Genomic DNA, 22,885 nt, shown 5'->3' on the forward strand with positions numbered 1-22,885 from the left:
GTTGTATTTTTATCCCTCTTGCTGAATCTGCTACAATAATCTGCTAAAGTTCTCCTTAAGCACTTCTGCTTAGTGCTGATAATCCAGGCTTGGATTTTTTGCATGAGTTTCTGTGGTGTTATTCTCAGTGCAGATCTCTCTTAGAGTGCAGTAGGTTTGGGTTAGGTTTTTTTCCCCTTCTATGAGCATTTCCCTTGGCATAAAGAAACTACAGGAGCACTAAATTTTCGAAAGCTGTCATCTATCAGAAGTAAAATGGCAGACAGAAGCACAGGGGGAGGGGAAACACCTTTGTTCTTTCCTTGATCTTTTTCTTCTGAGAATTATTTTAGTCATCCAGAAGAAAAATAGAGTAACCAAGAGGTTACTCTCAGGGCAACTCTTGGAGATGAAACCAAGGTTTCATCCTTATATTGCAAATTAAGAGCTGGAGCTTCCTAACCAAATCTGAAGTCTTTGCTAGGTGTTGTTTCATGGCTAGGACTCAAGAGAGGGGTAAAAGTCCCATGTAGCTCAGATCACCCATTGCTACAGAAACAAACCAGTTCACAGGAAGGAATTTAATACTTTCCATAAAATGTGCTGGAATATCTCACTTTTTACCATGCAGAAACCAAATTCCTTTAGCCTTTTATCAGTTTTAACTTTAACATGTGTCTAATAAATTGTAGAATTAAAAACTTTCTAATGCTCCCTCAGGGAATGTGCCGTGCTTTTCCTTTCCTTGACCCTTCTAGGTTTTTGTCATTATTTATAGATTACTGCAATGGAATAAAATAATTTTTTGAACAAAAAAAAATTGGAAAAAATCTCTCATTGGGAATAAAACCAGCTAGGTCATTATGAGGAGAGGCTGAGGGAGTTTGGATTGTTTAGCCTGGAGAAGAGGAGGCTCAGGGGAGACCTTAGCACCCTCTACAACTCCCTGAAAGGAGGTTGGAGTCAGGTGGGGGTTGGTCTCTTCTCCCAGGCAACCAGCAGGAGGACAAGAGGGCACAGACTCAAGCACTGCCAGGGGAGGTTTAGATTGGATATTAGGAAGAGATTTTTTTATGGAGAGAGTGATCAGGCACTGGAATGTGCTGCCCAGGGAGGTGGTGGATTCACCATCCCTGGAGGTTTTCAAGATGAGACTGGATGTGGCACTTAGTGCCATGGGCTAGTAACCATGGTAGGATTGGACTCGATGATCTTTGAGGTCTTTTCCAACCTGGTTGATTCTATGATTCTATGACTCTGTGAGTGTAATTTCTGTCAGCAGATGTGCTTAATTGTTCAAAATAACTGCAGAATGCTGTTTGGGTATATTTGAAATAAAATTACTGACCAATGCAAGTTTAAAATATTCTTCTATAATTAATACATGGGATATGCTGTTGATTTAGTGAAGTCTTTTGCAATTTGCTCCTGAAATAATGTATTTTTACCTACAATGAATTTATGTAACTTAAGTAATAAACCTGATGACTATATTATGAATATTAAAAACTTCAGATTGCCAAAGACAGGTGGAAAGCAAATTTCAGGAGGTCTAACAGCGAGTTGAAATAATAAAATACTGAACCTATGAAACTAAAGGGAGTTCATTATTGAAATAATAATATATCCATCTTATGTAATGCTTCTCTGTCAGAGGAACTGATGAAAGTTAGAGAGGAGAAACAGCTGGAGAATAGCCAGGAGGTACCAGGGCTGCAGTGGAGAACCTGAAACAATCTGCAGAACCCCTGAGGAACTGAGAGCTAGGTCAGAGCAAAGGTCTTAACCCCTCAGTGCAATTTCAACATCAGAGAAAATCTGCATTTAGCCTGTGAGCAAACCCCATTTATTGTGTTTTGGTTCCACATCAGAGCAGTATTTGGAAGGGTCCCATACTGTGATTTCTCTGTTTGGTGTCCTTAGCTGGTTTGCAGAGCAGGATATCTATCAGGTATATCTATCTACCTGATACCTAGATATCTAGCAGGGTATCTCCCATGGAAGGGAATTTTGCAGGTCCCTACAAGAATAGGAGTTGTTGCTATGTCAGAGTAGCAATTAGGAGCTTAAAAAGAGATGTAATACATTGCTGAGGGTTGAACATCGTGGTTTCCCTGGGGTGATGGATGCTGTTCCTCCGCTGTTTTGAGGATTTAGATCCAGGGAAAAGACTTTGAACTAAGAGTAGCTGGATGCCAGACATCTAAACTGCTCTTTTAATTAAGTCTGGTTATGAAATGATATGATCTTGGCAACAACAATATCTGCTAATTGTAACTGCTTGTTCTGAATTTGTTACTCAGTTGAGTTACACAGGCACTAAATGTTCCTCTCAACATATTTTCCCCTCCCTAGTAGCACCATGAATCATGCAGGACTTTTTCTGAGAAAGCTGCTGCAGCCCAGACCAGCTAGAGGAGGAGGCCAAGTTAAGAGTCAGGAATATGTGTGATGGTCCTGCCTCTGCTGAAAGTACAAGCACTCACTTCCCTGTCAAGCATTGATCTGTTTGTTTTACCTCCCTGTTTCAGCACATTCTTGCCTTGTGCTTTGGAGGAATTTACACAAACTTAAAGAATTGACTGAGTCAGGGTTTGGATTGCTGCGAATTTAGATGCATGTGATGTCCACAGTCCCACCTACATTGCAGAACCTGCTGGGCATTAAGCTGTTACAAGTACTTGAGCAGCAAAACCCCCAGTGTTTTTCCAGCTATCTACATCTTTAGAACCATGTGGCAGGGATAATTTTCTGTGGGACTATGTTCAACTAATTCCTGAACTAACAAGGAAATTGTTGATTGGAAAAAGCAAACCAGTTGCTTTACCTGATTGTATTTCCAAAGTTTGTCAGTGGGGAGAAATGTCTTTGAAAAGATGCAGCTCTTCTGCATCAAGATATATGTCCCAGCAGTCCACAGGAGCAAGCACTGTCTCTGGCACTGCCAGGCAAAGGGGCTGTGCTGGGTATTGTGGCAGTGTGAAATTGCTTTTCCTAAGAAACTGGAATAACTGTAAAGAAATGCAGAATCTCCTAGATAAATGCAAATGACATCACCATGCATAGGACCCCAGAGAGGTCTGGTTCATAATCCACATCAGGGTTGGACTTTATCTGGTTTGCCATCTTGGTAGTGCTACTGTAGAGAATTACTGGCAAAAAAAAAAAGTGCTAGTTGTGAAAAATAAAACTAAAAAATCAGAGGTACCTATGCATAAACCAGCAGAAATTCCACCTTTTATGTGGTAAATATAAAGGTCTGTCATCTTATGTCAACTTGTTCTACTTGTGTTGGAGCATCCCATCTATAATCTGCTACAGTTTCTCTGGTTTAAATCATAAGGTCAATAGCAAGATAAACCCAAGAGATTAACTCTAGTCACGTCATCCCAATTGTGCCAACAACTGTGCTTTTCTGTTCTTCAGCTGTGCAGTGTGGTGAGGAGAGTATCTAAGCACTGAAACTCCCAAAGACCTGCATGAAGCTGCAGGACTCTGCAAGTGACTGTGTTTGCATGTCCAGGTGAGAGATGGGTCAATGCCTGCAAGTACCCCCAAGGCTCCAAACTGCACCATGATGGTTCCAGTGAATGGTCACTTCACTGAGCTTCACTCCATCACAGTGTCATGGGGACATTGGTAAGGTATGAGAAATGGAATAATGAAAGCTGAAAATCTGACTGAAAACTAATTTAGGCCTTGATTCATCTCAGTACTTAAATACATGCCCAAAATTCAGTGTGTCAAAGTGCTGTGGGTATAAAGAGGACTGATAATATACTGTGAGCTGACATGGACCTTAACACACAGGTGTCTGCACATATCTGGCCTTGTTTCTTGGTGTTGATTTTCACTAACCACATTCACAGCATCTAAAAGGTCTAATTGTACAAAATCATCCAGACTATCCCACGAAGCAATTGTTAACTTCTGTGTACTCAATCCTGTAGCTTCCTTCTGGCTGTGCTTGGATATCCTAAAAGGGACATCTTCCATTAGCATTAGGAAATCACTCCCACTGCCTCTCTGGAAATCATTCACCTCATTCTCTACTGTTTATACCTTTGGATATTTCTGAGCTATCAGTTCATTTTCAATAAGTCCATTTTAATCTTTCTTCCAGAGAAGGCATCACCATTCAGTGAAAAAGAGAACACCAACACTTTTTAACATGGTCAGTAAGCTTGGGCTTGTTTTATTCCTCATTATTATTTTAATTAAGTATATGAAAAAGAAGTTTGAAGACTTTTGCTGTCTAGTATGACATGTTTACAGTCTGCAGACTGCGACTGCTTTTCAAGCAAATGCTCTTGCAAACACTATGTGTTTTATACAATAGCAGTGCAATTAGTTAGTTATAGATTGATCATCTGGCTACAGGCAAACTTTGAAAGCTTTCACATACAGTGGTTTTATTTTAAGCTTATTAGTGGCTTTTGATATAGAATTCAGATTTTTATCTCTGTGCCTGGTGGGTGAGCTTTGTACAACCACACCGGTGCATAGCCCTGAAAGAATGCATTCTAATGCTTGGGTCAAGGTATTCATTGCAAGAACATGGGAAACTCCAAGGCAAATAAAACAACAAGTGTGTTTGTGCCAACAGAAGCTGATTTGTTTGTTACTCATTCAGTGGTAGGTATTCAGCAAGATACATGAGTGGCAGAGGCAAAGTTTGTTCTCATTAGTCATAGAGAAGAATGAGTTTTTATTATTGAATAAACTCTGACTTTTGACATTCTCCCAACCTCCAGCTCCATAGGGATGTGTTGGAGCTGGCTATGTTGGCCTGACTGCTGCTTGTACCTACATCAGAAGAAATAATAGTGCTGTAACCTATGTTGCTGCTTTGCTTTGTGTATTTTGTTGATATACATATCTGTTTTTCTATTCCTGTTTTTGGGAATGCTTTCCAACCAGGCTCAGTTCCCTTTGTAAATGTATTTGATGGGTGATGCCTGATCCTCCAGGATCAAGCTGTCTGTCTCATTGAAGGTGTCGCTTTCAGCAGAGCGATTGGCATTTTTCATTCTGTTCAACCGAGACTGCAACCGTTCCTGTTCCTTTCTCAGCTCCGAGTAGGAATGGGAGAACGTGTGGAATATTGACGTTGCAGGAAAAGACATGATGAGAATCCCACTGAGGATGCTGCTGAGAGCCACCATTTGGCCTGGGACGCTCCGTGGGACCATGTCTCCGTACCCCACGGTGGTCATGGAGATGATAGCCAATGCTGGTGAACTCAAGGACCCTCCCAGATTCGTTCTCAGCAAGGTAGACCAAGGGAGAGAACAGAGTGACAGCCACACAGAGGAAGAGTAAAAGCAGTCCAAACTCCCGCGTGCACTTCCGAACTGTGAGGCCCAAAGTCTGCAAGCCCAAGGAGTGTCGGGCAAGGCGCATTACATACAAGATCCTCAAGGCACGTAAAACCCGTAGCACCAAACCAACCTTCTCCAGGTACGTGTTGCTGCTTGGCCTGTCGTCCTCCTCGTTTGAGTCGTCCTCTGAGAAGATGAGGGAGACGTAATAGGGTGAAATAGCCAAGAAGTCAATGATATTTAGGGGTCCTTTGAAGAACTGACACTTGCTCCTTGCCTGAATGAATCGGAGGCAGAACTCCAGGGAAAACCAAGCCACGCAGATGGTCTCTATGACAAAGATGTAATAGCACTTCTGGGAACACTCACCCTGACACAAAACAAAGAGAGAATTAAAGAAAAGAACAGTCTGTGAACCAGCATTCAAAAACACTAAGGGAGAAGCAACGCTTGAGTCACTGGTATCAGAGATAAACAAATCTCAATTAGCAGGTAGTGGTGTGACAGCCACCTTCGAGTGGTGTGTGGAGAATAACAAGCACATGAAATAGCTGAATTAACAGCTCTATCTACCTGCTTATTTTTATTATGTTGCTTCTTCCAGTCTAAATGAATGAAACTTATCTCTATAAAGTCTTGACATGCAGCCTGTAAGTCCCACTTTCTGGTCTCAAACAGAAATTAATTTAAACTTCACTGATTTATAAGCCTGTGCAAAAATCAGTTTCTCTTCAAAAGAAAGATTCATGTTTGATTATCTCTGTAAACTTCTGGTGTTGTACAGTGCATGGTGCTTTCAGAAATGATGTGTACTCTGGTGTAATTAAAAGTGGTTCAGAGATATTCATTAGGTATTCTGGATTTTTGAGTTATGCCATATATAAATCTTGTTTCTTTCTGTATATGCAAATGTTTTCATCTAAAAGAAATAAATATCTACCCAGTAGGTGAAAGTTGCCTTGAAGAATCCACTTCAGTATATTGAGACCACATACTATAAGCATCATTTCCTTGGATTTCTTATCGAAGGAATTGCTTTAGTTGAACTACCTTGGATTTATACCTTTTATTTTGCTGAGCTCAGCTTAAGCAGTGAAACGTCTTTTGGCCTATTCCAGTGAAACAAAGAGGAAAATGTAAATTAACTTGTAATGTTTTGGGTAAGCAAGAGAAAGACTACACTGAGCTTTGTCCTGTGGTGCTGGGCAACCCCTAGGTTACATCCATCTGATAACAGCTGGACACATTGGTTGCTGGGCCTGAGGTGTACAACCTGCCTCCTCCACAGGCACAAGTCTCTGTTTACTGTGTTCCAACTGGCAGAAAACAAACCAGTTCCTGCCACCATTTTTTGCTTTATAGAATGTAGGACATAGCAATGAGAGCAGCATGTGCTGCCTTGCAGCTGTACACCTCCCCCTGAATGGAGTACATTGTTTGCAAATCCTGTGGCACTGCTTTCATGCTCATCCTGTCTGTCCAACTGATAAATACATTCCTGTCCTTGTACAGAGAATTAAGATGCTCTTAAGAACCCTGCTCTTGTGGCACTCAATGCTGGGGTTTTGATTTTAAGCATTGTGAATAAGGTCATTGAAAAATTCCACCTTACAGGTATTTTGTGATATTTTCACAGTTCTGTGCTGCTATTTACATTATGTTCTTGCATTGGTGCAAATATTTGGATTACAATTCTAAATTCAAACCCAGTTCAAGTGAACTGGAGTCTTTCATGGACTTTGGCTGACTTTGAAGCAGCCTTGTGTGCTTTTCTTTGCTGAGCACATTAGCAAGACACCAGCAAGTGAAGTGTACAGGGTCTGGATTTTTGGTGAAGATGAGAAATCTCAGCTAAAACTGAGAACCACAGAAAGGGATTGACCAGTATCACAACTCTTTGAAATTCCAGGATTCACCAGTATCACAAGTCCTCGAAATTCCAGGCTGGGCTCAGAATGTGTGTGGTCGCTGCGTGTTCCAGGAAGCTCAAAAGTAGGAGGTGGTAATTTCAGTTTACATTTTTACACTGCTTGAAAATTAATATTTAGCAAATAACTCTTTTCAGCTACAACTTCAGGACATGAAGACTTAACTAGGTTAAAGAGTCTTCTCCTTGTGTTCTTGCTGAACAGAAATTTGCATTTCTGAGGTGTTCACAACTGCAGAAGATCAAGCAGAACTGGGGATGATGAAGGACAATCTGTGCAGAGAAAGAACCTCTTTGGGACAGCAGAGTGTGATGTGTTTTTCAGGAATAGCTGAAAACCGTTTAGCTGTGAAAGGTTTGTTTTGTAACCTCTGTAGAAAGAAGTCAGGGCTGCTGTCTGCATCTTCCCTCAGAACCTGTCTCTGAAATGTAGCAATTTCCTGGAAGACTAAACTCATACAGCCTTAGGCATTCTCATCCAAATTTCATGAGCAATATTTATTTCAAACACCGCAGGAAACACAGACCCCTACTACTAATTGTACTTACTACCAATGTTGAGTTACTCTGTGCAGTGCAACGTGATGTTGGTTTTTTAGACTGTCCCTTGTGTCAGAGTTCCTGCTGTTCTTGGGACTATCAGGTTGTTTTGTTCAGGCAGTGGTTATGGCATTGGCCAGTTGAGGTTCCCCAGGTGAAGTGGTAGCACATCCCTTAGGGATGTTTGACCCTGTCTAACCCTCAGAACAATTTAGCTCTGTAGCACCAAGTGGGGATTTTTCCTTTCTGCACAGTAAACTGTCAAGATCATAATTTACCTCTAAAAGTAAACACCACAAAAGGTAATGAAGGCTTAGTCTTGCCAGAGCTCTGTGTGTAGGATCAGGTGAGAGCTCCATTTGCAGTCAGTGCCACAGCAGTGCCAGAGTGCACTGATGTTTGCAGAGCTGCTGACTGGGCTTGATGAGATTGCCTGCAATCAGCAGTTGTGTTATGCAGTGCTCACTTTTCTGAGCTCTAAATTATTTGTGCAGTGCAGCCTGGGCTCTGCACAGACCTGCCTGTGGTCACTCTAGTGATGTGCCCTCTGAATTATTCATTCTTCCCATCAAGATTTATTCTATTTTTTGTTAACTGGGCTGAATTTCCAGTACATCTGTTATTTTTTCACCTTATGCACTTACAGGTGACAGATCATCAAGTAGCTTTCACTATTCCTTCCTTGGAAAATACAAGGAAAGAGGTCTTGATGGTGTAAGTTTTAACCATTGGAACTCTATGGTGCCTTTTGTGTTGAGTGTGAAATTTCAAGGTGTAGCATTTTAAGGACAGGTTGGGAGAGTTTTTTCTTCTCACCATCCTCGATTGCCTCAGTATTTCCCATGGAAAGCTATATATGTTTAGAGAAAGCAATTTGTGTCCTCAGCTTCCTAAATGTGTATTTCATTTTCCAGACGAGCATCCTTCAAATCAAACTTTCCAGGAATGCTGCTGCACATTTTATTTTCCCTCTGAGCATAGTTATGGATGTGAAGGATGGTGAGTTCTCCCCTGTTACCACAATTTGTCTTTTTTATGTACATTGCAAAAGACATTTCAGAAATGTTTGCATATGATTCTGTGAAACCTCAGTCCCTTTTGCTACTGCCACAACCAAAAGAACAACAAAATCACAGTGTCTGACTATGGTGTTTAATGAGAAAATGCTCTTTGACCTCACATTGAGAGACAGATTTCATCCAATGAGTTTACATGTTAATGCTTTCTATATTAAGAACCTGTATGTATATTATGTAATATATTTGATATGATTTATATAGAATATCCCTCTCTAATATCAGTTTCTTTAAACATTCTTGATCCTTGTGAACATCCTGTTCTAAAAAAGCAAATACCAAAATAAGAGGACAAAAAGGAAATATTAAGTACCTCAGCAAATTTCTGTTTCTCCTAGTATTTCTGAGGATTTTTAGACCTCATTGTCTTATGTTCCACTTACAACTGCTGTCCAAAGAGCAGGCAGAATAACACACTGACTTCAAATCTCTGTTCTTACCAACTCTTTGTCAGTGGAGAGAGTTCAAATTTGCTGTTGTCACCACATTCCTCTTAGATGTTACTTACTTCCAGTGAACTGTGAAATTATGGCCAGATACTCTGATCCAGGAAAGGGTTTTTTGGCCTAAATGGTCAATAAAGAAATTTCTATGTCACAACAACTTCCATATGTTTCCTCTTTCTGAACAAAACAAACATATTTGGGAAATTCTAGCGTTCAGCACCTGCCAACACAAAACACAACAAACTCTCTCTCTTGACCTCACCATTAACTAAGCAGAATTCTGAGCTTTTATTTTGAGTCAAACTTGTCATTGGTTTCTTTCTCCTCCTGCCTGCAGTTTTGCACCTGAAGTATCAAGGTGTATTGGAACCTATAATAGCTCCAAACCAGTTGGTGCTCACTGTGAGCAAGAGGGGAAGATGAGGTTTTATTTATACTTGACCACAGCATGTTTTGGGTGGGCTTTTCCAGCAAAACCCTCTGACATGTTTTACACTATAGTAGCATCAATCAACACTGAAACTGTCATTGACTCTGATGGGAGAACAGTTACCACTGAGTCAGTGGTGAGTATCTAACTCTTTATACCTTATTCATCCTGCAGATTTACTTTTCAACAATGCAAGAATTTATCAGGATTTATGGAACTTGCCTCTAGCAGAATTTCTGCAATGTATGATATAAATGTAATAAAATGAGTGCCTGGTATTGATCTTGTGTATGAAATGAGCATTTGGCTCAGCAGTAAAGGAAACAATATTTCGTGTGTAAAAAGATACACTCTGAACCTGATATCTGAAATATTGAGTGGCTTCTTAAATTTATAAACCACCTCAAAGAACCAAAGAAGTTGTTTCCAACTTCTGTACCATCTGAGATAATAAGCAATTCAAGCTTCCTGTTCATTTATTGCCTTGTGCTGTATGAGGCAATTGCTTATTTTGTGTGTTCTCTTATGCACTGGGGTTTATAGTGGTGCAGTAGATTGCTCATTTTAGGACACTTCTGTTAACTTCTCTTTAGATATAAAAAAATAGGTTCATAATAAGCTATAAGAACAGTAGGACTGAGTCCAGCTAGCCCAGTGCTCTGTTCCGACAACCTGAGGATTCAGGTGCCAAGGCAAATCTCTTGGCTTCTATCTTCCACTCCAGAGCTTCATAGAATCACAGAATGGTTTGAGTGAGAAGGGACCTTATTGCCTATCTCAGTCCAACCCCTCTGCCATGGGCAGGGACACGGTCCACCAGCCCAGGTTGCTCCAAGCCCCAGCCAACCTGGCCTGGAACACTCCCAGGGATGGAGCAACCACAGCTTCACTGGGCAACCTGTGCCACTGCCTCAGTACCCTCGCAGGGAATAATTTCTTTGTAATATCTAATTTAAACCTTCCTTCCTTCAGTTTGAAGCTTTCTTTTGTTCTTGTCCTTCAGCTCCTGAGCTGAAGGAGGTGTTGATGGAAGCAAGCTGAATTGCCCTTCTATAAAGCTGGGCCACTATATCAGCTATATCATTCTATATCAGCTGCCTGTTGCATGGGGCCTCAGCTCTTTGCTCTGACCTAGGCTCCCTTAGTTTTCTGTGATGCCCTAAGCTCTGTCACTGGAGGGACACTGGCTACTTGATTGACATTTACTCCTGCCATTTGCCATTATGTTGGCCCCTGTTGCAGCCACTGTTGTTCCCATCCTGAGGAATTCTGCCTGCCTTGGTCATTGCATGAAGTCATTCCATGCTTATTGCTTTGCTCTGGCTTTTTTTCCTTTTTGAGGTGGAAGGGAGTCAGGCTGTAGTTTTAAACTGTGACTGAGCTGTAGGCTACATAGTGAAATTTATATCTCTATTATTTCAATCTTTATATCCTTACATCTATATCTTTACATGATGAAGAATTCAATGAAATTTTGAGGGTTTTTTGCACTCCTTAAAAAAGTATAAGAAAGCTGGATCTATGCAGGGACAATACTTAGAATGTGATATTTGCAATAGTGGGAAACTGTGTGACTGGTTAAGTGTCACTGCAGCTTTCTTGGAGTTTTTTTAAGAATCTGAGGTTCAGTAAGTCATAGTATCATAGAATCATAGAATGTTAAGGGGTTGGAATGGACCTTATAGATCATCCAATGCAAACCCCCTTCCCTGGGCAGGGACACCTCCCACCACACCAGGTTGCTCAAGACTCCTCTAGCCTGGATCTGAACACTGCCAGGGTTGGAGCAGCCACAGCCTCCCTGGGCAACCTGTGCCAGTGTCTCACCACCAGTTCAGTGTCTCTCTCCAATTCTGCACCTCTGAACCCAGGACTGGCCAGGGCAATATGTGACAGCTAAATCTCAGACTGCAATTGCAAGGGTGAGCTTACTAAACAAATTAATTCACTAATTGTGAATTCAAGCTAAATATGCCACTCACAAGATAAATAAGATACATTTCCTGGCCGTGTGCCCTCTTAGTTTACTAAAAAACATTAAGTAAAGTGTAATGACATCTAGGATAATAAACAAAATCAGATCTCAGAGTTATGCAGCACTAACCCAACTTACAGGAGGTATAAATCTCATCTAGTGAAAAGAATGTTTTTACATGCGTCAATAATTTTAATAATGCCCAGGGAGACTGAATCAGAATTTCCCCTGTGGAATATATATATATATATCTCATCTATCCACCTTGCTTTGCAGATGCTGCTCACTTTGTTATGTTTTCTAGACAAGGAAGAACATTATTATTGTTATATAACTGGATGACAATACCAAGGAACTATTCTTGTACCTTCAAGGTCTGCTCTGTGCTGGCCATTTGTGCCCCTCTTGGTTGCACTCTAAGACACCTTGTAATTACAATATGCACTGGAAAACTTGTTTTGAATCATTATCTGATCTGCCAAATAATTTCCTACTGCCAAGGATTTACCCCAATACCTTTTGCAGTGGATATTTACCCTTTAGTCCCTCTTAATCTGGAGTAAAGCGTAGAAAGAAATCCTGTTATTCCCATTATATTGGGAGTGCAGTGCTGCAGCTGTATGAGGAGAGAACAGGAGAGGTACCAGCTTTCTGCCCTTGGTGTGAAAGACTCTCAGTGGAAGCTTATTGATAGCAATCTGAACCTGTTTTCCATGGTGTGTAATTAGGGATTTCACACAATCTATAAACAAGGTGGAGTCTGAGATGTAAAACAAGCAAACCTAAAGCTTTTCTTCTGATCTCCTTTCTGTGCCTGCCAGGGAACACTGCTTGGGATGGTGGTAGTGATCCTAAATGCCTCTTGTATCAAATAATCTATTCCCTAGTTCAATGGCAAAAGTTCCTCCACAGCTTGTAGAACACTTTGCTAATAAGCACTTCTAGATCAGTATATGGATTATTTCAGGATGATGTCATACAGAGATTAACATTTTCAGAGCTTTAGAGTGGAAATCAACATGTACATCAGCAATATGTATATATGTTGCTTACACATCACACTTATGAAAAAGGGAACTCATGTTATTTATGAAGCCAAGTTGATAAAAGTCCTTGAACCCAGCTAGAAATCCTGATTGAACCACTGTATGCAAACATTGTTATTCCCAGGGTATGTTTATGGAAACCAGCTGGCTCATCATCATAAAACAAATGAGCAATGGACTGAAAGGATCTGAAGCCTCTTCCCAGGCAGACCCACCCGAGATGCAGCAGTGATTGCTTCCGAGTAAAGGCTGTTTTGGTGTTCAGTCACCCGTACTAAACTGTCTCAAAACAAAGCAGGGAAGGAGCTAATGGATCAATATGCTTGACTCTCTTGATTCAGACTCCTCTTGGTGTCTTTAAGGACCTTCCTTAAACACAGAACCTGTGCTTAGCACTCTGCAGTGGAAGGACAGGCTGCCAAATTGTCATCTTTCACACCAGGAATGTGCCTGGCTCTGTGGCTGATGCAAGGTCACAATTCACATCTGCTACATTTACCCTGGCAGGTCCAGATTTTGCTTGGCACAGTCAAGTGAAGTGAGTTATTGCTCAGATCCTTCCTCTGATCCACACACTGCTTTGTGGACAGAGGCCAGTGTCCACTGAAGTGGTAGCAGATGGCATCAGCCTGTATTGTGGCTCTCGACCTGCCTTCTGCCAGCTTGTGCTGTCCAGCACTTATCCCAGCAAGATTGCTCTTCTTGCAGCCTGGCCCTTTGGCCAAAATCATGCAGCCCTCTATGTGGAGGATTTAGAAGCAAACCTCATAGGAATTTCCCTCTCTAAGCCCAAGATTACCATTTCCTGGGCAAGGAGCTGCTTTCCAGCCTTTTGCACTTCTCAAAGTTATACCTGGGCAGTGCATCTTGGTCTACAGCTTCTCCCTGAGCAATTCCCTCTGTGGAAGCAGTATGAACTAATGGGATAATGAAAAAACAAGCTTTGGTTCTTGCTCTGACACAAATCCAGAGGGGCTACAGGGGAAGGGTACAGTTCTAAAGAGTGGTTAGGCAGGAGCAGAGGCAGACCAAGACCTTGGGGTAGGGAACTGAGGTACCCAATTGTCTCTGGGCTGTTCTCATCCCGGTCGGCAGCAGGAAAGGAACAGATGCAGGGCAGAAATCCCTTTTGGCTGTAAAGTGATGACTGGGTTAGGAAGTGTTGTGCCAATCCTTGCTCCCTGAGTACCTGGAGCTGAGGGATCCAGCTGCAGTGCTGCAGGTACTGCTGAATCACTGCGGCCGCATTGCCGCTATTATTTGAATAATTAAACCATGCTCTGCTGAATCAAATGATGGCTAGGGAGAGCTTGAAAACCTCATGTTATGGATCACTTCAGTGCTTGGATTTATGCTTTCAGCCTGATGCAATAAAATCAAAAGGTTTACAGCCTGCTGAGAAAGAGACTGTAACCTGATTTAGAGGATGATGAGCTTGTTAAAGCAGTGCTGCATATTCCGAGCACACAGTGAGTTCCCAATCATTTTCTTTATGGGGAAGAGACCTAGACTTAAGAAAACAATTACTACAACTAGAACCTTTGAGGAAACTAAACTAATACTGGGATTGTATTAATGTGGACATTAGAAAGAACATAGAAAGAAATTATTATCTCTGTGCCCAACACATAATTATCTCCTCTGGGGCAGAAATGTAACTAAAAGAAAATATTTCGATTAACTTTTGAACTTGGGTCCTTATTCTGCAAACACCAGGAGAATCAGCCTGAAGAACCTGAATTTGATTTAAACCAGTGGGTGACTCCAAAGTGTTTGTGTTAGGAGAAAGATGGGGAAGAATTATCCTTTTCTTGTTCTTCTAGTAAGAAATTTAACAGACTTCATTTTGCAACTGGGAAGAGCAATTTAGTCAAAATGGCAAGGTATTTATCTGGGACTTGGGAGAATGACATTCAGTTGACAGTTTTGCTGCTGCTCAAAGCATTTGCCTTGTTACTGTTTCTTCTCTGCTTCTTTTCTCACTGATTGCAAGTTCTTTGGAACAGAAACTCCTTATTGTACCTGTGTAATACAGGGACAAGGGGTCCCAAGAATGGTTGAATCTCTTACAAGGGAATAGACCAGTGCTAATAGGAGGTTCTGACACCATGGGAGGAAACACAACATATGCAGTTCATAGCCCTGATGCTGCAATGGAATTTGCAATTAGATTTTAAAATTAGCAATTAGGTATTGGCACAGGTTGCCTAGAGAAGCTGTGACTGCTCCATCCCTGGAAGTGCTCCAGGCCAGGTTGGATGGGGCTTGGAGCAACCTGGGCTGGTGGCAGGTGTCCCTGCCTAAGGCAGGAGGGGGAACAGGGTGATCTTTAAGAACCCTTCCAACCCAGACCATTCCATGATTCTATGATTTGCTCAGAATTTAAACATCAAACTGAGTTTCACTACAGCAGTAGACTGAAGAGTCCTCAAAGATTTCCATCCTATTCAAAGAGGAATTTCAAAAGCACATACAACTTTGAGGAGTTATTTATTTTTAATACTTGTTGCCTTATTGCTAAGAAGTTGGAGGGTGCATCAATTCCAAATAGTGTTTTCCAGAGACAGAGTACCTCCCTGACAGGGAATACCCATCTTCCCAATGAAGGCATCTATTAAATAATCATATATGCTGAACTCCTAGAGATGAGTCAAGTGAGGGAAGAAGCTTTTGTTCTATTGTAGGATTTACAACCTTGAAAGCAGCAAAAGGGAAAAGACATACTGATTCCCAGAGAGGGGCACATGTGCTGGCACATTGCACAGCAGTTGGTGGATTGCCTGTGCAGAGCAGCTGGAACAGCTGAGTATCCCCCCAGGATAGCATGCAAAGCCCAGAGACTTAGTGCTGTTGGGATACAGCCAAAACTCGATGAACATAAGGCAAACTAATAATGTCTAATTGTGCTTTCTGAACACTGGACCTTGGACCGGCAGAGCCAGCTTTGGATAGCCCTGCAGAATCCATTTCCTCACTGGAGTGTCCAGACTTGCTAAAGAAAATTGCTTTCTGTGGCAGGGAGGGTGAGCTGGGACACAGATGGGGAGCAGCAGCCACCCCCACACTGCCTTTTTTGGTTGTGGAGAGCAAGGCTTAAGTAGCATGAACTTTATCAGTGTTATACATAATAGATTTAATGCTGAAATACGCAATTCTGTGTGCAGGTGCTTAGAAAATTGTTACTTATAACATGGAACTATGAAATCAGAGTCTTAGCAATGGTGCAGTTTCAAGATTAAAGCTTTTGACATTACTGAAGGGATATACAAGCCTCAAAAAAGGCAGATCCCATAAAGCAATAATTTCTATATTTATCAAAGTCCCAGGCCTGAATACTCTGACTACTATTCTTCAGGGTTTCTTATTTCATCTTTCTTCAGTCATTATTATTTTGAATAATTCAATCCATGAAGCAAATAAACTAGCTGGATTCTACTATGATGAGAACACCTAGACCAGAAGGGCTTTGGTGCTTCACTGAAGCACATTTTCTCACTTTAATCCTTTCCTTGCTGATCAAAAGTGTTAGAAGAAATCAGACTTGTACTCGATGGCTAGGTAATATAGGAGAGGGGGTGTCCACAGTAAGTGTCCTGATGAGAACACAGAAAAATGTGCTTGAGCACATGCAATAAACCCAAAGCACATTCAGCTTTATTTTGGCCCAAGAGATTTCAAATCATATGTATATACCAAGATATTTATAGCTAGGCATGTACACACACGCCTTTATAGTCTTACACTTTTAAATGAGCATTAGATTTTCTTTCTTTTTCACAGGAAGACCAACAAACTGGTTTTATCCCCTATAAAGTAAAAATTCTTCCACTTTGCAAAAAAAAAAAAAAAAGTGTTACTTGGCAGTTTCCTCCAGTGTATGAGCCAAATATTCTGGGTTTAGTATTATAAAGACAACTTCAGCAACAGAAAACATTAAAAAACATAAGTCAGGGCCTCCAGAATGATGGTATAGAATGAACAAAATAATTTAAAAGGGGTTCTATAGCTTAGGTATCAAGTTCTTTTCCTCTCTTCATGTTTTCTGGATTCTCAGTGCAACCAGAGACTAAAAACTAACTCTTTGAAAAGGAATTCGATTTTCACATAATCAAATTCCATTCCCCAGGAATGGAAGCTTTAAAGACATGAATATTCTGATTTTCTAGAGAAAATCTTCACATGAGACAACACTGTTTGCAGCTTATGTTGATTGTGTTTCCTTAGGTTCTATACAATACCTAAAGCAATCACAAGTTCCTCAAGGTCAGTTAGAGCAAATACAGAAATTAGTAGTAAGAAGGTCAGGGAATGGAAATATCTGGGGTTTCTTATTCTTTTTCTTCCCCCTGACCTTAATTTACTTGCCTTCCTGAAGCAAAGACCTTGCTACATCCTTTCTGCTGAGTCATTTCTCTAGAGGATGCCAATTTTAGGGACTCATTAAATGAAATATCTCGTCCTAAGGAAAATCCCAAGAGTGCTTCAAAGCTTCTCCCTCTCCAGGCTCTTCTGCAGTGGTTTTATTCCATAGTTCTCTGGTGTAATGATGATTTTTTCCTTTGTGAATGTTTCAATTGCACCTCTTGGATCCTGATTGTAACTCTTCTGTGGGACTGGGACTTTCAGGGGACTTTTGCCTTGTCTCTAGTGGGATGATATGAATTCCTTTGAGGGCAATACTGGTAGATTTTGTCACTTCAGCTTTCTTATCCTGTACATGTGTCTCTTTCTGCAGTTCTTTCAGGCCACCCATTCAGATCAATAACAGACTTCCTCACCTCCAAATATGCCTTTTTTTCTGTCTCTACATACACACACTATATTTTGGTGACACTGTATTAGCTTCCTTACCAAAGACAATTTGATCTCTGAAAAGAATAGATGAAAATATCATAAAGGATGAATTGCCCTTGGTCCATGTGACATTTCTGTTGGTTTATGCCTAAATAACGTAACTTTTTACTGATGACTCCTCTTTCCTTAGCATCATATATAATAAAACCTTTTGTATATTTGTTTCATGGTGAGACTTAAACTTGAGATCACTAGAGTTAATCATTTGCTGCTCTGGAGTTTTGCTGCACTTTTGGCCTCCTTTGCCTGGGACTCTTCACTCTAGGCTGGGATTCATGGCAGGTGCTTATGTGATATATACTCACAGAATTGTTTGCCTTTTTTCTTTCACACCTCTAATGAGGAGGTTCCTAAATGGCATTTGACATATTCTAGAGTGTGGGTATGGCATCAATTATAACAACTCCTTCTTGATTTTACTTTCAGCTGTGTTCCTGTCTTTAAGCTAACCCTCCCCTCCCTTCTCTGCTGCCCATGGAGATGACTCCTTCCCTCCCCTCTGGTTGCCAGGGTGACTGGGCTTCCCTGATGCAGATGCTCTTGCCTTGGCTCCTTGCCATCCCTCTCCTGGAGACTGGAGTTTTCACTTTCCCTCGGATGGTGAGGACTCCTGTTTGCTCTTCTGCCAGCCCAGGCAGCTTTTCTCCCTTCTGAGCAGACCTGGTTTAGCAACTGCTAAAAGGACAAGGGATTTGATGTGCCTGCAGGGTGGGATCAGCAGCCTTTGAGTGGAGTGAGTGAAGTGGAAGTCACCTTGCATTATTTTTCCTGGGGTTTTTTTTTGACTCTGATCCTTCTTGAGCTGGAGTTCAGCCAGTTCTCACTCGCTTAATGTGGCTGTGATGAGCAGAAACAGGACCCTAGAGAGGTGCACATGCAGCAGAGGTAAACCCTTTTTTTGTTTGTATTTCAGAATGGATAAATGTGGGAAAATTCAATTTCCAGTGTTAGTGACACTGGAAAAGGGATTCTTGCAGCACTTGTAAGCACATTTGCCACAGAGATTTTGCCAAGCTTTAACTCAGAAAGGAATAAACCTCAGGATAGAGCATCTTCAAATTCAGGTGTGGAATTGCAGGTTGTTCAGAAACTTTGTAAAGGAATTTGACTGTTTTCTGTCACTGAGCCCTCTTTATGTTCAGCCCAAAAAGCCAAGATTTCAGATTCTGCATGCCTGGCCCAGGTTGCTGTTAAATGTGGTCCCATCTTGGAATCCTTTTCCGAGGGCAGTGAGCAGTTTAGAGTTACATATCAACACAGAGTTGCAATTTGCCTAAGTATGACTCAGCTGCAGCCAAGAAGTAGTATTTTTAGGCAATAAAGTTCCTAGAGTTATTTATCCAATTCTAGCTGAAGTGTTCTTTTGAGATCCCAGTAAGAAGGTGTTGCAGGCTAAGAAATTAGGGGTGGAAATTCAGGGAATTTCCCCATTTTTAGGGATTGAAAAACTGCTCTTTGGTGGTTCAGATTCTTTGCTTTTCTACAAGACATGAGTATTTTGTCTCAGACATTCTCCTGGGTTTTGTCTGGCATAATTTCACATGATTCAAATAATAGGACTTTTAATACTTTGTTCTGTGCTCCTGGGACACAGTGACAAAATGCATTAGGCTGGGGCTGTAAGTGTAAAGTATGGAATGTTTCCAAATACTTGGGCAAATGTACTCCTTTGCTCAAGTTCATCTTTCATCCTCTGCACTTTGAACATTCCATCTTTTGAGCTTGTTTGAATCCAGTTTTGCTTGTTTTAAAGTAGTGATAGATAGGCAAATCTCTAAGTAGTAATGTCGTCCGTGTTTTATAGGAAATCCAGGAGCAGCAGCTCCACTGCAGCTACCAGATACACATAGAACCCTCCTCGTTCTTCCCTTTCTAACATAGTTAATCATTTTTAAAACACACAACACATTAGATCTATCTGAGCTCTGAAACATCTTGTCCTTGTTCTTTTGCATGGCAAGTATTTATAAAAGCTTTTTCTGCAGTGGTTGGGAAATTAAGATAAAATGCATCAGACTACTTCCATTAACAAAGTTAGTAGGAAGCACTTGCTGGAGCAGTTTGAATGTTTGTACATCTAGCTGTAAGAAGGATGTTCTATATTTAAAGTACTTCCTTGGAAGAAGCATTGGAACAGTGTTAACAGTTTTTCCTGCCAAAAAAGTAATAGCTGTGGAAAGCTGCAAGAGCACCAGACTTATTCCTGAAAGGTTGTAATCCTCCTGAGCAAGTGTAAGATAATATTCAAGGGGTTAAAATGGTACAGGGAATGATCTTAAATTTCAGCCCTCTGTGCAGTCCTTAGATTCAAGGGCAGGGTACAGGGAATGATCTTAAATTTCAGCCCTCTGTGCAGTCCTTAGTTTTACTCAAAGACATCAAATATCATGACATATCTTCAGCATGATGTGCTGCTTTGAGTTACTGCTTAAGCAGTAAAATATACACAGAGTTTTGTGCCATTCACACACTGCTGTGCTATAAATGTAAAAATGACTTTATTCATCAATATATCAGGGTACAGGGAATGATCTTAAATTTCAGCCCTCTGTGCAGTCCTTAGTTTTACTCAAAGACATCAAATATCATGACATATCTTCAGCATGATGTGCTGCTTTGAGTTACTGCTTAAGCAGTAAAATATACACAGAGTTTTGTGCCATTCACACACTGCTGTGCTATAAATGTAAAAATGACTTTATTCATCAATATATGATACTCTGAGGAGTGTCTTTTCTTACAGCAGTGCTTGGGGCAGGGAGTTTATTGGACATGGATTTCCTCAACACTTTTGGAAGGGCAGTTTGCAAATGTAGTGCAGGATTCATTACAGAGATTAGTCAAGGTTATTTCGTGAATGTGCACATTAATACATTTGAAATAACTTTGGATTGTTACTTCCCTCTGTTTTATTATTAGGAAAATGAATCTTTTAAATGCTGAAATATTCACAGCAATGTTATAGAGAAGATCCTTCATGTATGATGCAGGTTTGATTTTTTTGCCTTGAATTAATGTGGGTGATTTATTTGAGAGGGGTTAAATGCAGTTAGCAGTTCAGCTAGTGCTTGGCATTGCAACTACAAGATGTGCATATATATGGGGGCAAATACAGACTTCTGTTAGGGCTGAATCATTTTTGGAGGCACAGCTTTTAGCTATCAGTGAAAATACTGAATGTCTCTCATCCTTTAATCTTTAGGCAACTATGAAATTTAACATTATGACAATATAAAAATTAATGACTATTTCCTCCTCTTTAAAGATTTGACTGTATTATCACAAGGGAAGATATTCAGCTGTTTTAAAAGGAAATATGTCAGAGGAAAATATTTCTGTAGCTGATGTGTCCAAATGAGATATTTCATCGAACTAGAGAGCAAAGCATGTCGAAAACTCCACAATGTCAGTTTGAGAGTCAGGGCTAAGAAGTTAATCCTACACTAGCAACTGCTTAAGAAGGAAAAACAATACTCAAGAACAAGAAATATCTGTTCTGTCCAGAAGCTTTCCAGTATTTTAGCTAAAAAAACAGTAAAATATTTGTTCACACTATTCTTAATAGAATATCACTTTGAAACGATAGAACTAATTTAAACCATTGTGTTCTCTATTACACATTGTTTTGTTCATTCTCTAGTTAGATAAGTTAAAAAGGACTTACTTACCCTGTCTTCTTCAGCTCTTAAGTCTGGCATTGTGCTAACACAAAGGCTGATAGCCGTGGTGGCCACGAAGAGAATGGAGAGACAAGCAAAGACTTTGCCTGGGAGTCCTGACTGGGGGTTTTCTACCATATCTCTGAGTCTGTTCATAAACTGTCCAAATCTGGTTTTCTCATCCAAGACACAAGCAGCTTCTTTGCTCCTCCTCAGCTCCTCTTCTTTGCGCATCTCGGCCAACTCCTGCAGCTTTTGAAAGAGTTTTCGAAAGCAGCAGTTCTCCAGGTTGGATTCCTCAATGCCCCAGTACCTCAGCTCCTCCTGAAAAGACAAGGCACACATGTCTCTTAAGAGCATCAGCTTCCCTGCTGCTAGAAAGCTGACAATCATCCCAAAAGCATTGGGGTTCCTGTCAAAGAAGAACTCATGGGTGTCTTCATCGTAATCGTCACACAGCTGAATTATTTCTTCATAGCTGCTGCAAAACTTAAGTTTGCTCAGTCTGGTCAGGGGAAATTCATCTAAAGTACTCCAAGGCAGCAGGTACTTGATGCCTCCAACATTTATCATGATCTCTGTCTTTAGATCGACTGCAGAGACTTGGTCAGGGTGGTAAATCCTCCTGGCTCTCTGGTAATGGACCCCTTTGGCAGAAGGGGTTTCAACGCAGATAGGAATGAGGTGGCTCAAGGAATTACAAGAGTTGTAGCTAATGTTACTATAGTCTTGGTCACTGCCTCTGGAGAGAATAGGCATCTCTAAGAGTTCTCACCGGGACATCCAAAACGGCATCAGAGCAGGGTTATCTGTCAGCCAAAAGATACAGGAAGGAGGAGAAAACATAGCAGAGGTTATTGCAAGAGAAAAGGTGTTCCCAGCTACTTTCCTAAATGGCAAAATTAATGAGTGCCTGTTTTGTAAGTAAAAGTCACCTCTATGCTGCTTCCAGAAACCTGCAGCCTGTGAATGAGCTTTGCTTTGCAGCCTCATTGGTTGTCTGGCAACATAGGCACAGAGGAGAGCTACAGCCTCATTCATAATTATCACGGAGGGTCGGCTGCCTGCAGATCCAAACGGGAGCAGATCCTCTTTTCCCCGAGCAGATCTCTCTGATCGTCAGATCGTTATTTCCCAGTGGTTGTCGCTTTGCTTTCTGGTTTCTATAAACCCTTAAACACACACGAACTCAACTAAGCTGCTTAATAGTTATTAGAGATGGAGTGGTCAATTACCTGCCATCAGCTGGATGCAAAGTTCCTAATTGCTTTAACTTGACTGCTCGGATTGCAATTCCCTCCTCTCCCTGCACACCCGTTCCTGCCTCTCGGGGCGATTGCAAGGATGAGCTAGTAGAGGTTTATGAAATGCCTCAAGAGGAAAAGTGCTGTATAAATGGTAACTACTCTTATCAACCTGACCTCATATCACTGCAAATTACTGAGGAGATAGAGAAAACATTTGCCCACCATGGAGAGAACTTTTTTACACAGACAGAAAGTATTTTATCAGCTCGGAGAGGGGAAGCAAATGAAACATCCCCCCCTTCCTTCACTTCCCCCTTTCAGGAGCAAACCCCTGGTTTGGTTGATAATCTCTAAAGATTGAAAGGCATTTCTTACCCCAAGTCAG

At 41.0% G+C, this 22,885-nt stretch overlaps 1 protein-coding gene across 1 annotated transcript; it reads right to left on the reverse strand.

The window, feature by feature from the left end:
• Nucleotides 1–4,901: 4,901 nt before the first annotated feature.
• On the reverse strand, nt 4,902–22,012 carry KCNG4 (potassium voltage-gated channel, subfamily G, member 4). Its single transcript, XM_009076926.1, is given in 3 exon segments — nt 4,902–5,208; nt 5,210–5,670; nt 21,263–22,012. Coding segments are annotated over 3 exon segments (1,518 nt in total).
• Nucleotides 22,013–22,885: the final 873 nt, after the last annotated feature.

This window comes from Acanthisitta chloris, unplaced genomic scaffold (genome assembly GCF_000695815.1).
Source record: "Acanthisitta chloris isolate BGI_N310 unplaced genomic scaffold, ASM69581v1 scaffold2866, whole genome shotgun sequence".
Taxonomy (NCBI): domain Eukaryota; kingdom Metazoa; phylum Chordata; class Aves; order Passeriformes; family Acanthisittidae; genus Acanthisitta; species Acanthisitta chloris.